The 13912-nt window shown below is 34.1% G+C and overlaps 3 protein-coding genes across 3 annotated transcripts; 1 reads left to right on the forward strand and 2 right to left on the reverse strand.

The window, feature by feature from the left end:
• Positions 1–391: 391 nt before the first annotated feature.
• On the reverse strand, positions 392–4614 carry LOC102580181 (chitin elicitor receptor kinase 1-like). Its single transcript, XM_006348093.2, has 12 exons — positions 3728–4614; positions 3445–3484; positions 3353–3360; positions 3088–3246; positions 2599–2798; positions 2313–2402; positions 1890–1983; positions 1641–1798; positions 1473–1564; positions 1247–1385; positions 1056–1154; positions 392–935 (listed from the first exon to the last, which is right to left on the reverse strand). The coding sequence occupies exons 1-12, from the start codon at positions 4350–4352 to the stop codon at positions 771–773; spliced, it is 1869 nt and encodes a 622-aa protein (XP_006348155.1). The 5' UTR covers positions 4353–4614; the 3' UTR covers positions 392–770.
• Positions 4615–6075: 1461 nt separating this feature from the next.
• On the reverse strand, positions 6076–10371 carry LOC102580507 (chitin elicitor receptor kinase 1-like). The gene is made up of 12 exons (XM_006348094.2): positions 9712–10371; positions 9153–9186; positions 9049–9056; positions 8766–8924; positions 8278–8477; positions 7846–7935; positions 7539–7632; positions 7278–7429; positions 7107–7198; positions 6797–6935; positions 6618–6719; positions 6076–6543 (listed from the first exon to the last, which is right to left on the reverse strand). Exons 1-12 carry the CDS (start codon positions 10328–10330, stop codon positions 6379–6381), a joined length of 1854 nt encoding a protein of 617 aa, XP_006348156.1. The 5' UTR covers positions 10331–10371; the 3' UTR covers positions 6076–6378.
• A 746-nt stretch (positions 10372–11117) lies between these two features.
• On the forward strand, positions 11118–13033 carry LOC102580857 (uncharacterized). Its single transcript, XM_006348095.2, has 6 exons — positions 11118–11403; positions 11703–11794; positions 12122–12239; positions 12387–12403; positions 12483–12545; positions 12815–13033. Exons 1-6 carry the CDS (start codon positions 11256–11258, stop codon positions 12899–12901), a joined length of 525 nt encoding a protein of 174 aa, XP_006348157.1. The 5' UTR covers positions 11118–11255; the 3' UTR covers positions 12902–13033.
• Positions 13034–13912: the final 879 nt, after the last annotated feature.

Consider the following 13912-nt stretch of genomic DNA (forward strand, 5'->3'; position numbering starts at 1 on the left):
ATGTGAATGGGAGGTTTGGAATGTAACAGTAATCAAGGAACTCTAATCAATGTAAATCCCTAAATTTGTGTAACTGATAATTTATGTTTTAAAAAAGGAACTGCAATCAAATTAATTAACTATTAATAATTAATAATATAAAAATATAAAGAGATTAATCATTTATTAAATTAAATTTTAATTAATTTTTAAATAAAGTTAAATTTAATTGATATGTTATAACCCGTAAATAAACTGTTATAAGTAAGAATATTTTAAAAGTATGTTTAAAACCCGTAATATTATCTCTTAAATGTGTATATGGTGTGATTTTTTCTTTTAATATTATAGACAAGTAAAAGTGAATAGAGGATTTAGAACATTAACATATAAGAATATCTAATACTCTGAATTATTAAAAATTAATATTTGCATTTACATGTTATAGTACAAATTTTCAAATATACATAACTAATAACTTAGGAAAAATCTATTGGTTAAAAAAATAATCAACAATAGTATTAACTATTTACTCTTTAATACACTTCTTCCAGGGGATATAAACATACTATTAGCGTTGAGCATGATTTTTTAATATTACAGACAAGTGCCTACTCAAAGGAGCGATATACAGCCATACAGGGTTCCTTTTTTTTTTTTAAATATGGCAAAGTACTTATAGTACTGTATCATATGGTTGATGTAAACAAATGTACTAGTGTTACTTCTGTAAACTTCTGCTTCTAATTTCCTGATTGTGAGTAACAGAATATAACTCCAATTGGAATTTATTACCTTCCTGAAATGAGATGGGCTAGGCCCTGGTTCTCATAAAATTCACCAAGGTTCCAATCTGCACTTGTGGATGATATTGTCATTAAAGCTACTACTATTGACCTCATACTTGGTCTCAATTGTGGATTCTCCTGTGTGCAGGCCTTGGCAAGAAGAGCCACCTATATGAATCACGTTAATCAATCAATTCACTGAGTACGTATAAATTTCAAACTAGCTGAGGTTAGTTATATGAATCGCGTTAACATTAATACACTTGTAAAAATATATTGTTTTCTTACATTCCACACTGAATCCAGGGGATAATCATCACCAAGTTTTGGATCTACCAATTTGCATATCCCTTCTCTAGGATCAACCTCATTAAGCACATCCTCAAACTGCAAAAAATATTGCCAATTAAAAGTTAAGTTTGACTCTTTTAGTGGTTTTGAGGTTAAATTTGGTGAGTGAAGAAATGATTCAAAGTTACCAATCCAATAAGCCCCTTTGATTCAGTAGCAATTTCACTATTTCTGATAATAGCTTGTTTAGCAGATATTAATTCATAAAGCACAACCCCAAATGCATATACATCAATTTTTGGTGAAACATCACCAAATTGACCATACCTGCACAAAGGCAAGTAGGAATTGATAATTTGATCTTGTTTAGAGATATAGAATAAGTACTACTACCATAGGCAAATAAATTCTTACTCTGGGGCCATGTAACCAAAAGTACCAACGAGACGAGTGTTCATCGAACCACCTTCAGTTTCTATCAGTTTTGTGAGTCCAAAGTCAGCAACCTGCAAGGCAAAATCTTCAAATGAATTAGTACACATGGTTTTTGTTTTCATAGTTCTAGTTTCGGAACTCTCATACCTTTGCACGAAAGTTTTTGTCGATCAAAATGTTGGCTGTTTTAATGTCGCGATGGATGTAAACAGGAACAGTGTGTTCGTGGATGTACTCTAGGCCTCTAGCTGCATCCAGAGCAATTTTCACCCTGGTGGACCATGGCAATGGTACCTTACCTGGAACTGAAGAGTACAAAATGGATATGGAACTATGAGAGATTTGAAAATTTGGTTAGACATGAATTTTTCGTGCAATGAGAAGAACTAAACTAACCAAAACCGCGCAAATGTTGGCTTAGGTTCCCATTTTCAATGTATTCATATACTAAGAACAAGGATCCTTCAATGCAATATCCTATCAAACGTACCTGCAAAGGTTTCAACATGTGAAATATTACCTCATATTCTCTATGACATATCAGGTAAATGGATTCATCATCTGCTAAATCTCAAGTATGGCAGAACTAAATCACCAATCCTGACTTTCACTATGAAAAGTATCACATTATCAAGCTAAGGGGCTCAGACCACTTCTGTAAATTGCATTACAAATAAGTTCAAAGATCACCGAAGTTAGCAAGTTCAACCAACCATGAGTCCATGATGTTGATTTTTTCCCCATAGACTCAGAGCAGGTGGCAGAGAGGTTATAATCAAGTAAGAAAAGATAGTATATCAGTATGAGTAATGAATTTACCAAGTTCAAGTGATGAACATGTGTCAAAACCTTCAATTCAGCAAGGAACTCTTTTGTTGCTTGCATATCCATCTTCTTGATAGCAGCTTTCTGCATTTTATTGAGACAAAGGAGATTAGCAGCATGAGTAATTTTGACTATGGAAAAGAAATGCATGCTGAGTCTAGACAATTATGTGAATGGTGCAACAGTGACATAATAAAGCAGCTAGAACTAGACTGCTGATCAATCTGAGTATCCGGATAATTGCTAATCATTTCAATCTAACAAGAATAATGTAACGAACCTCGCCTCTTAACTCTCCATAGTAAACAGATGCAAAACCACCTTGGCCAATCTTGTAGGCTGTGCTGAAGTTGTCACTGGCATTAGCAAGTTCATCATAGGAAAATTCTACTGATTTATCCACAGCAATCCTCGGGATCTCTGGAGAAGCACCCTTATTAAGAGATCCCCCTTCTGAAGAATTCTCAAAATTTGCTTGACCTGAGTCATTTAAAGAAACTACAAGGTTTATTCTAAGGATGAACCAAAACATTGCTTCCACAGAACAGTTGACATAATTTTATCATTAATCAGGATCGATTGCAGGAAGCTTATATCTAATTAACAAATTGAAAATAGAGTAATATCTTTAACAAGTCATTATGATGATGATGATGATGATTCCTCATGCCTAAGGCTAGAGAAATGAGAAACAACAAACAGGAATTTCCACCATAGAGTTTGACAGGTAATTAAGCATACATCAGTAGATTCAAAACAATAAAATTACCAGGAACATGCTTATTACTACTGTGTTTGTAAGGTTCCAAGTTAAGATTTTCCTCCGTTTTCCTGCCTCTATAAAAGGTAATGTATATGCAAACCGCTAAAAGGGCAACCACAAGAACTGCTGCAACTGATATGCCAGTTATTGCTCCACCTGAGAATCCTGTCAATAACATAGTTTTTAGTAGATTACAATCACATTCAGACCTATTTTGATACCTTAGACTTGATAAGTTGATAAAGATGCCACTGTAGCAGTAAAGGACAACCTTTTGAGCTGTGAAAAGCAAGAAACAACAATTAGCTACCAATATTATAGCATTCAAGAAATGATTAGGAGCTCATTGGGGTTGGAGAATACCTTGTAGAAGTCCTTAATGGTGGATAAGTTCCATTTTGATCTGCAATACATTTCAGAAATAGAGATTTAAAAGAAAAAAACTATGACATCATCCAACATTTTGGCATATAGTAACAGATATTCAAGTGACAATCCCGAGCTTCCGACCTATTTGTCATACAAGTCAAATCATCCGAAAATTCACTATGATTGTAGTGTGCAAACTCATCCGAATTCAACTAATTGTGTACTTAAAATATGCAAAGAATACGAGTACAGAACCCTTGGTAAAGAGATCAATTACCTTTTCCAGGAATGAAAACCAGACCACTACCCCTGCTGAAATTTGCTTCAGGATTATAGTCTTCCAACAACTTCTGTGGTAGATTAAAATCATTGGCTACTGTAACCAAATTCTCACCAGGGCGAAGAGGATAAGTTATAAATAGTCCATAATCTTTTGACACATGACTATTCCCACATGAGCAGTTGACAGTAACCTTTACTATTGCATTTACAGGAACATTGTTAGGATCATAACTGTTAGACTCCTGCAACTTTTCAACTGTTGTAAGGTTTGAACAATAAAGACGAGCAATTCTCGGATAAGTAGTACTAGTCTTGACCTGCACATCAAACTGATGGCCCATGAATTTCCCATCAACACAGCTACATGAGAAGGGAACATTAACTCTGCTTTGGAATTGAATAATATCTGGATTGGTTATCTGAGGATTATAACTAAGAATATGCTTGATGGTGGTTGAAAAAGTATTAGATATGAAAGTGAGATTTGCACCATTCCATACATAAAATGAAGCTAATGCATCACAATCATCACTACACTGGGATTTAGCCCCCACCCACAAAATGTTTAACACTAAAAGGCCTAAAACTAACTCAAAGCTTCTATTTTCTTGAAAAATCATCTGATTTTCAACTCTGTACTAGTTGAGAAATGGCTTGAGATTTTTGAACTCTTTTAGAATCTTGAATGAAAGATGCCAATGGATGTAATTATGGTTGTGTTAGTTGACACTTGACAGCTTCAATTTTTGACTTTTTAGCATTTTTAACATGGTCTAGTCCAAGAAACAAAAGAGTTTTAGCTTTGATTTATGCATTACTTTAAGTGGGAGACAAAGAATTTTAGAGCACAAAGGTTGGCATGGGATTTCCTGGAAAAGCAGAAAGAGAATTTTAGGAATATATTATTGGGTTCCCATTAGTTGACCTTTTTAGTCAACACATCACCATTATTGGCTTATTTGCCTCTTATATTCACTTGGCTGTTAGCCATGGATGTTGAAACATGCCAAATCTTTTGGGCCCTGCGATCTCCCTATCAAAGTCTTTTTTTGGTGTTTAGGTAATTTTAATAGGATTTAAATTTATATTACTGAGAACATGATGATTTTTTATACTATCAGTACAGTTTGACCGATTATACTAATATATTATCGTGATAATTTCTAGGATACCCACACTATGTGCTTCTTATAAAGACAAATATGCTTGTTCTAGTAGGTCAACTTAACTAGATGGCCGGTGCAAAAAAGTCTTGCACTATATGTCAATACACATATTAGTAATGTTTCATCAATCAACTAATGCTCAAACCTTAATTTGTTACGATCGATTATAAAAAATTTCTATATTCTCACCATGATCATTTTGTTCATTTAACAATACATAGGGCTCATTTTAACTTGTTCAATTTCAATACAATTTGCTCGTTTGACTTTACACAGGCAATGTCTAAGCTAAAAGGTAAGTAAAGGAGTTCAATTAAAACAAATCGTTCTAAGATTATGTTTTGTAAGTAGAATAAATAATTTGTTTTTGCATATACAAATACTAATCAAATCCCTTAATTTTTTTACATATTCTTCAAATCCCTTTGTTAAATTTTTTGAGTCCCACATAGGTGTTGAGCACGTAGTTGAAAGTGGAGTTAAATATTGTAGCTTCATGATTTTGATAATATATGTGATTATTTTTAAAGCTGGTCGTCACCTAACAAAAGATTTGTCCTTTATCTTGACTTGGAACCAAACGTACAATGTTCACAAAGATGGAGTAAAATTTTGGTAACATTGATATAGTAAAAAGAGTTTTTAACATTTCATGCCATCAAAGTCAAGATTGCATCAAATATGGCATGCCAAGAGATAAAACAAAGAAGTAAAAAATTATTGTACATTACACCTGGATTAAGTATAATAATACTATGAACATTTCAAAGGATTATAATTAGAACCTATCAGATTTATTTGTTGCTTGCCAGAGGGGTATGATGACACAATCATTTGTGTTTATGTGTTGTTTCTTCTATATCAATTTAATAAAGAAGACAAATAATTTTGACCTGATGGGTTCAAAGGGAAGGAGAAACGTGCAATGGCAGATAACCTACTTATATATTACAAGTTACAACTGGAAATGTTGTAATAAATTATACACACGAGAAAAAAAAAAGAGATTCAGTCAAAGAATGGAATTTGGCTATGAAATAGGAAATAATTGTTTTGGCATAGAAAACCAGTAGGTGGCAATTATTTGGAATGATATTGTTCAGACTTCAGATGTTAGATGAGAGATATTGGCTTAGTTGTTGGTCCATTGGTGAACGATTCATTTTCGACTAAAAAGTGAGGATAATTGCCCTATGAAGACTCGTATTCCCTAGGGCACCAGAGGATATTCTATTAATCAAGCAACCATCTATGAGTCGCGGGTAGACAAGGGGAGGTAATGGGAAAAAGGTTGTACAAATGTGATCAAGTTCTAATTTCCAAACCTCCTCTGGTTGAAAAAAGTAGAAGCTTTACAAAAAAAAGAAAAAGAATTACAGAAAAGTAAAGATGAAAAGGTAAAATACTCATTACATATAAACAGATAATACTTCCAAGCACATGAGGTTGAGAATGCTTGAATGAAGAGCAGCTGCTATTGCTACCTTCCTGACATGAGATGGACAAGGCCTTGATTTTCATAAAAGGAGCCAATATCCCAATCTTCAGTTGAGGATGATAGAGTCATTAAAGCTACAACAATGGACCTCATGCTAGGTCTCAACTGAGGATTTTCATGAGTGCAAGCCTTGGCAAGCTGGGCTACCTGCAAATTAAATAACCAACTAATTTACATAAGCCAAAGACGTTCATTTTTAACATAACACAAGGACACTGTACCTTGCAAACTGAATCTAGCGGATAGTCATCTCCGAGTTTGGGATCAACCACTTTGCATAACCCTTCTCTAGCACCATCACTCTGGTGAAGAACATCCTCAAACTGCACAAGAAAACAGAATTCTCTTAGTAGTTTAGAGGCTGGAATATTAGGTAAAACAAGATGGTGACAAGGCGTACCAATGCAACAAGTCCCTTTGATTCAGTTATAACTTCATTCGTCTTGACAATAGCTTCTTTAGCAGATATTAGCTCGTAAAGCACTACTCCAAAAGCATAGACATCAACTTTAGGGGAAACATCACCATACTGAGCATACCTGTTTGCAAGGCCCTTTTAAACAAGAACTACAAAATATAATAAAAAGGGAAGTCCAGTGCACGAACAATCAGAAAATTTCCTATCGACAACTATGCTATGAGAGCCACAGTGCTCAAAATATCAGTATTCACCAGGTGACAGAATATGCCACCTGGAATCAGACGCTTACTCTGGAGGCATGTAACCAAATGTACCCACAAGGCGTGTATGGAAAGAGGTACTTCCAACTTCAGTTAGCTTTGTAAGTCCAAAGTCAGCTACCTTCAAAATATAAAGATCTTTCAGGGCAATTATATGCCAAACATTTGATCTCTGGTTTAACAATCACAATTTTCACAACCTTTGCACGAAAGTCTTTGTCAATCAAAATATTTGCAGATTTTATATCGCGGTGGATATATAAAGGAACAGTGTGCTCATGGATGTATTCGAGTCCTCTAGCTGCATCAAGAGCAATTTGCACCCTGGTAGACCACGACAATGGATTCCGGCCTGAAAGTCAAAGGTCGAGATGGATTTATAAGAGTGAGAAAAATGCAGCACAGTGATTATAGTACATGGTCTACATGACATTTCACAAAAGTAGTAGAATTTCACTTACTTGATCCACGCAAGTGTTCACCAAGGTTTCCATTTTCAATGTATTCATAAACTAAGAATAAAGACCCTTCAACACAATATCCAATTAAGCGTACCTACAATGTGTTTTAAAAATAAAATGTCATCTCATGGTCTCACAATCAAAACAAGTATCTTTTGACCTTTAACATTGGCAGAGAAAGTTCTGTATTACTGATATTTCAAGGAAATGACAAAGAGCTTAGCTTGTTGCAAGAAGGCACATATGAAAAAGATAAAAATACAGGAAATGCTGATATTCTCATTCATTATAAGAAGAACAATCTTACCAAGTTTAAGTGATGAACATGAGTTAAGACTTTCAACTCAGCAAAGAATTCTTTAGATGCTTGCATATCCATTTTCTTAATTGCTGCTCTCTGCATTCAAGTCAGAAGAAGGCCTAAGCTAAAGAAATAGGAAAAGGCGAAAGATACATTATCGTCTTATTTAAATGTGTTTTGTTCAGTTAAATCATTGACCTATGTTTATATGCTACTCTGGTTACTTAAACAACCATATTTAAACATCGGATAACATGTAGTATTCAACACTGTTTTCCATGTTTACCACTGATTAATAATAGTTACTACGCTCTTCGTCATTAGCCCTATATTGGTATTGTGAATGAGAAAACATTGACAAATCAAAGTAGCCACAACCAGTGATCAGTAGTAGGATTATTTATGTTTCATAAACTATGATAAGAAATATCCACAAACCTCGCCTTTTAACATTCCATAAAAGACTAATCCAAATCCACCTTGACCAATCTTATTTTCCATGCTGAAGTTATCAGTAGCCTTAGCGAGTTCCTCATATGAAAATTCCACTGATTTATCCACTGTGATCCCTGTCGGTCTTGGAGAAATAACACCAAACAAAGGACCTGATTCTGTAATTTTCTCCAAATTCGGAGGACCTGATGCATTAAGGATTTCATCAAACCATACTGAATACCGGGCTTTGAAGGATATAGTAGGCACATTCGGCTTAACTATAAACACTTTCAGAAAAAATATGCAGGGGACACATAATTAAGGCTTAATGATGATTATTCATGGAACAAAACAAGAGATCAACAAGAAACAACAGAAATTTCCGCTGCATCACCAGTTAAGGCAATTTTGTTTTAATCAATATACTTCAAGAAGAAACTATTATCTTTTCGTTGGGGAAAGGATACAACACAATCAAATAAACTACTCACGAAAGTTCTCATTGAAGTGTTCATCAGATGACCCTTGGAGAAATGATTCCTCTTCTATTTGCTTGCTCCTATAAAATACGAAATAAACACAAACTACAAAGAAGGTAGCCCCAAAAATAGCTGCCACTGTTATGCCAGCAATGGCTCCACGTGAGAGTCCTGGCGAATGACATCATTTAGTAAGCAATGGTAATGCCATAACAATTGTACGTGCTACTTCACGTTTGAACTTATTAAGTTGAGTACATCTCATGATCAGAGCAGAAAACAAAATAGAGCCAACCTCTTGACCTGCAAAACAAAAGCCAGAGAGAATCATATATTAAGTAAATATCAGACAGAAAAATACTGAGCAGAAATAATAAGAATGTTAAGTTTGGACAATACCTTGTCTTCAACGGTGGAAAATTTCCCTGTGCATCTGCAATAACAATATGAAGTAAAAAAGGGGTAAGAAGAGAATATTCTAAGTCAGCTGTCTGCTCCCTACCTCGACTCTGGTTCACTCATTTTCCAAAAAAATCTAGGGAAAAGGGTATATTTGAGTGATTTGTATAACGGTAAGGGTATATATGAGTCACTTTCATAACGAGGATATAGATATATTGAGGGGTATATCAGACCAAACACACCCTAAAAGTAGAAAAAAATTGTAATATGAAAGTACTTATTTTTCTTTATATCGAATATGGATTGGATCAGACATTTTATTCGTTTTCACCTAACTCATTTTTTACTAGCATGTATCAAACTCAACCCATGTTTGACACCCCTAGTTATTATATATATAAGAAGTTATACACCTTATGTATATTAAAACTTAAAACAACTTCCTAAATTCTTGACTTCTAGTCTTCTACTTGTGTTGGTCCAACTTGAAGTAATAATGTTCAAGGTATTGATTAGTTCCAACTCAAATAAACAACAAAAAAAACTAGTCACTAACCTCTTGCCGGCACAAACACTATTCCCGACCCGGAACCAAAATCCAAACCCGGATTGAACTTCTCCAGCAACTCAGCTGACACACCCGACCCCACGGCCACCGTGGACAAGTTCTCTCCCGGACGAATAGGGTATGTGGCGAACAACCCATAATCGTCGGACACTTCACCGTCGCCACAGGAGCAATTAACCGTCACGTTGATCATGGCATAATTCGGTATGTTGGTCGGGTCATAATTGTTGACCCGTTTGAGCCAATATTCAGCTGTAAGGTTTGCAAAGGCCATAGTGGCAACTTTTTTGTACGTGTCACCAAACACAGTTTTGTACATAAAAGTATGTCCCAAAAAATCACCATTTAAGCAATCACAAGAAAATGGGAGATTAAGCCTCGTGTCACTAGTAATACTATCTTGGCTTGTGATTTGAGGATTGTAATTAAGAATAACTGGAATTGTTAAATTGAATATGTGACTAATGTAAGTTAAATTAGCTCCTGACCAAATATGGTACGAAGCTATCGCCATGTCACAACCATTTCCACATGACTTAGCTTCACCATTTAAAATGAAGAGAAAAAAACTAATAGTAAGGTTTATGGTTTTCGCTCTGATATTCATTATTATGAGAGGATCAAAGGAAGTTAGAAGAAAAGGGAGTAGTTATAGAATAATATGACGTATGATACAACAAAATGTTGCCGTCTTCAAATAAATATTATTATCTCGTTTTGTTCATTTGCCATTTTGCTTCGTCTTAATACTTGATGCTTATTCTAACAGTAGTGTAGAAAGTATAAAATATCAAATTGCAAACTCTGTCACGGCCATATTCAGTTTTGGAATGTGAAAATATGCGTCGTGACAGGATGTACGTGTGAATTTTTATTGCTGGTGCGGTCAAGCAGACAATGAAAATGACCCCTCTAATTTCTTGCTATATTTTTTTCTTCTTTTGTATTTATGCTTGTCCATACATACATATAAGCATACTGCATATACATGAGTGGTAGCTTCAGAAGTTAAATACTATGGCTCTTGAGTTTATAAAGACAATGGATTCCGAAATGTATGTCTAACTCTACTTGTTTTTTGTGTGTATATATATATATCAACTTTGAAACACCAGGTACTTTTTTGAGTGTACATATATATTTCAACTTTGACAGACTCGTTTTAAACTCACGACCACTTCACATGATAGAAGATTTTTCTTGTTTTAATCTATATGCACAATATAATTTTAATCGAACTCTTTGGGCCATGTAACTCTTTCCCTACATGTTATGCTCCCATGACCAACAATCCAAAAAAATCTATAAAAAGAGAAACCCTCAGTTGGATAGAGTGGGATCCACAACTCTTCTTTGCAAGAGAACCATCAAAAATCTTATTAGTACTAGTAGTTCTCCTTTTTTTAGGGAGATATTTATGCAATGGACTAGAGATATTTTTTTCCTTCATTTTCTTTTTTATTCTAGGATTTCTTCATCAGGACCACTGGTTATCGGCTTACCAAAGGAACAATCTAGCACAAGAAGTATCAATGGAGTACTCCACAGCAATTGTATTTTCGCAGCTCTGCTTATTCCCTTCAACACTTCAAACAGAAAATAGAACTTATCTATTCAAGCCATGGAAACAGAGAACTTCTCAATCTTCTCGTTTCCAGTGTCACAAGATGTATGTCCCTGGTGTGTAATCACTATTATCTTTTCTTCCCCTACAATTTTCAGATTTAAACTTTTCTTTTTTCATAACAATGGTGTTTGGGTTAACTTGCAAGATTTAAACTCTATGGATTCAACATTTTAGCATTTGTATTATTACAATTATGGGTTCTTATATACTTTTTATTGTAATTTTAATGAACTTTTACACATATATGTATGCTTAGTTGAAAGTATTAGATTCAGATGAACTCGGTGCGGTAAGGCTGCATCCTCCTTTGCTTTTATCATTAGTACATAAGATATATGTTTGACTTATGCAGGATTTGGGACATCACCAGAATCCACAGCAGCTCAACATCTACACCACTTTTTCAATTTTATTGCTGTTAAAATTGTCGCTGCACAGCTTCAGGTTCATTGTCTCTTACTTAAATAGCAAATAGTTGCAGAACAAAGTATCTCACTTACATGTCTCTGTATCCCTACATAGACTAAGTTTTTTTAAGTTAAATTTCCATCGATACGCAATGTAAATATTGAAATTTTCTCTATCAGATCACCTAAAGGATAACGACACATAAGTGTCCATTAAAAGTGAGATTAATAACCTGAAAAATAAGTCAAGTTACATGCTAAAGAGGTTCAAATGCACTAATAGTTAAAAATTATTTACATTGATCAATAGGTGTTTAAATGCTAAAGATTCTTAAAAATAGTTAACCATAATTTCACATAACAGAGCTACAATCCTGAAGCATACGAGGAGCTGAGGGAGTTTCTGGATAAGCATTCATTGAGTGATGGGGATAAGTTTTGCGCGGATTTGATGAGGGAATCACCGAGACATAAAGATCTAGGTACATCAACAATTTTCTAATTTCACTTGCAAGTATTTAAGAATTCTGGTACCCTTCTGTTTACTTAAGTTATATCTTCAACAAAGTTGTGACTTTTCTGATAATGTTTGCTTGAATCTGTGGGAACTTTCATTGGCTTCTTCGCAGCTATGCGCATTTTAGAGGTAATTGGTTTACTCTCTAGCTTTTCTTTTTTCCCCTTATTTATGATAATCAAACTGAATTAGAAATATTTTCATAAAGGTTCGATCAGCATACTGTAAGGACGACTTTGAGTGGGATAACTTGAAGCGCCTAGCATCAAAGGTAAAATTATAAGATCATGGATTTATCTTATATCCTATGCACACTAACAAAGTAAATGAATTTTTTCATAAATCAATGCAACTTAATCTGTTGCAGGTACCATTACTTTGATATCGATTATTTACTTATCTATAAAAATAAACTTTCGATATAAAGATGTTAAGGTTAAACCAGAAGAGTATATATAATTTCTCTTCAACAATAAAACCTCTCCGCCACTTCTTTTTCATTCTTACTTAGCTTGTAGCTACTACCTTGGGATATTGCAGATGGTGGATGATTCTAATAAAAAGATTATGACGGATTATATCGTGGATACTAGCTGCATTGCAGATGGAAAGCAGATATGCAACTAGACAAACTCCTTCAAATTCTAATCGCAGTGTATTTAGAAGACGAGAATATACATGTGTTTTCACTTAATTTCATATATCTGTATATATGCTGTTATTCCATTTAGCTGCAAAATTCAGCCAAATCTGAGCAAATATTGTGTAATCTGAGCTATGTGTCTAACTATCTATTGTGGATGTGAAAGACAAGGTATATATATCAGCGCGTCAAATGGGCGGATTGAGTTGAAATTGGAGATACTAAAATGGGTTGAAATAAAAATTGGGTTGGGTCATGATCCAACCGAGTTTACTTTGGGCTCAAATGGACTAAAGTCGAGTTGGGTCATGATCCGTCCGATCTGACCCGCTTAATCTCAATAATTTTAATATATTGTTATTTTACTTTTATAACCACAATTTGAATTTCAACTCAAGAAATTTTTTTAAAAAAAATTACAAATGAATAGATGAATCTTAGAAAATAGGAGTGTACAAAACTGAACCGAAAACCGAATTAAACCGCAAATCGAGTCAAATCGGAAAAAAATCCGACTAATGGTTTGATTTGATTTGGTATTGGAAAAAAAAAATATATACTTGGGTTGGTTTGGTTTAACTAAAAAAAAGTCAACCCGAGACCAAACCAACTCGACATTATATATATAATTTTTAAAACTTATTTTATCCATAAAACTATTTGGCGAAGGGACGAAAGCCCGACGAAGGCCTATGCTACAGTAAGTAAAAAAGTAGGTTGAGGTTATGAAGTCACTTAGACTTGGATATAATTTCTAAATATTACTTATACTTTTTCATAATTTTTATCCTTTAACATATTTTTTCAAGTTTTTTGAGACTTTAAATTTTGAATGGTCAAATAAAGGTTATAGTCCATAGATATTAGTAACTCTAATAAAGCTCAATTTAAAATCAAATCAATACGAATGCTAACAAAAATAATTAATTCAACACTAAAAATGACAATAATGTTGAATATTTGTTCTTTAGTTTCACATTGGTTTAGACACTTAA

Source organism: Solanum tuberosum, unplaced genomic scaffold, assembly GCF_000226075.1.
Source record: "Solanum tuberosum cultivar DM 1-3 516 R44 unplaced genomic scaffold, SolTub_3.0 scf00099, whole genome shotgun sequence".
In the NCBI taxonomy this organism is placed as follows: Eukaryota; Viridiplantae; Streptophyta; class Magnoliopsida; order Solanales; family Solanaceae; genus Solanum; species Solanum tuberosum.

Bases quoted from the DNA above. Each gene is read 5' to 3' on its own strand.
- LOC102580181 (XM_006348093.2), bottom strand. From the start codon at position 4,352: ATGATTTTTCAAGAAAATAGAAGCTTTGAGTTAGTTTTAGGCCTTTTA. The intron at 1,984-2,312 runs GTAAATTCATTA...AAACCTTTGCAG, and splicing joins ATGTTCATCACTTGAACTTG to GTACGTTTGATAGGATATTG. The intron at 1,155-1,246 runs GTAACTTTGAAT...TATTTTTTGCAG, and splicing joins CAAAGGGGCTTATTGGATTG to TTTGAGGATGTGCTTAATGA.
- LOC102580507 (XM_006348094.2), bottom strand. From the start codon at position 10,330: ATGAATATCAGAGCGAAAACCATAAACCTTACTATTAGTTTTTTTCTC. The intron at 7,936-8,277 runs GTTTGTGGATAT...ACTTGAATGCAG, and splicing joins ATGGAATGTTAAAAGGCGAG to AGAGCAGCAATTAAGAAAAT. The intron at 7,199-7,277 runs GTTGTGAAAATT...TATATTTTGAAG, and splicing joins ACAAAGACTTTCGTGCAAAG to GTAGCTGACTTTGGACTTAC.
- LOC102580857 (XM_006348095.2), top strand. From the start codon at position 11,256: ATGGAGTACTCCACAGCAATTGTATTTTCGCAGCTCTGCTTATTCCCT. The intron at 11,404-11,702 runs GTGTGTAATCAC...TGACTTATGCAG, and splicing joins TCACAAGATGTATGTCCCTG to GATTTGGGACATCACCAGAA. The intron at 12,546-12,814 runs GTAAAATTATAA...GGGATATTGCAG, and splicing joins TGAAGCGCCTAGCATCAAAG to ATGGTGGATGATTCTAATAA.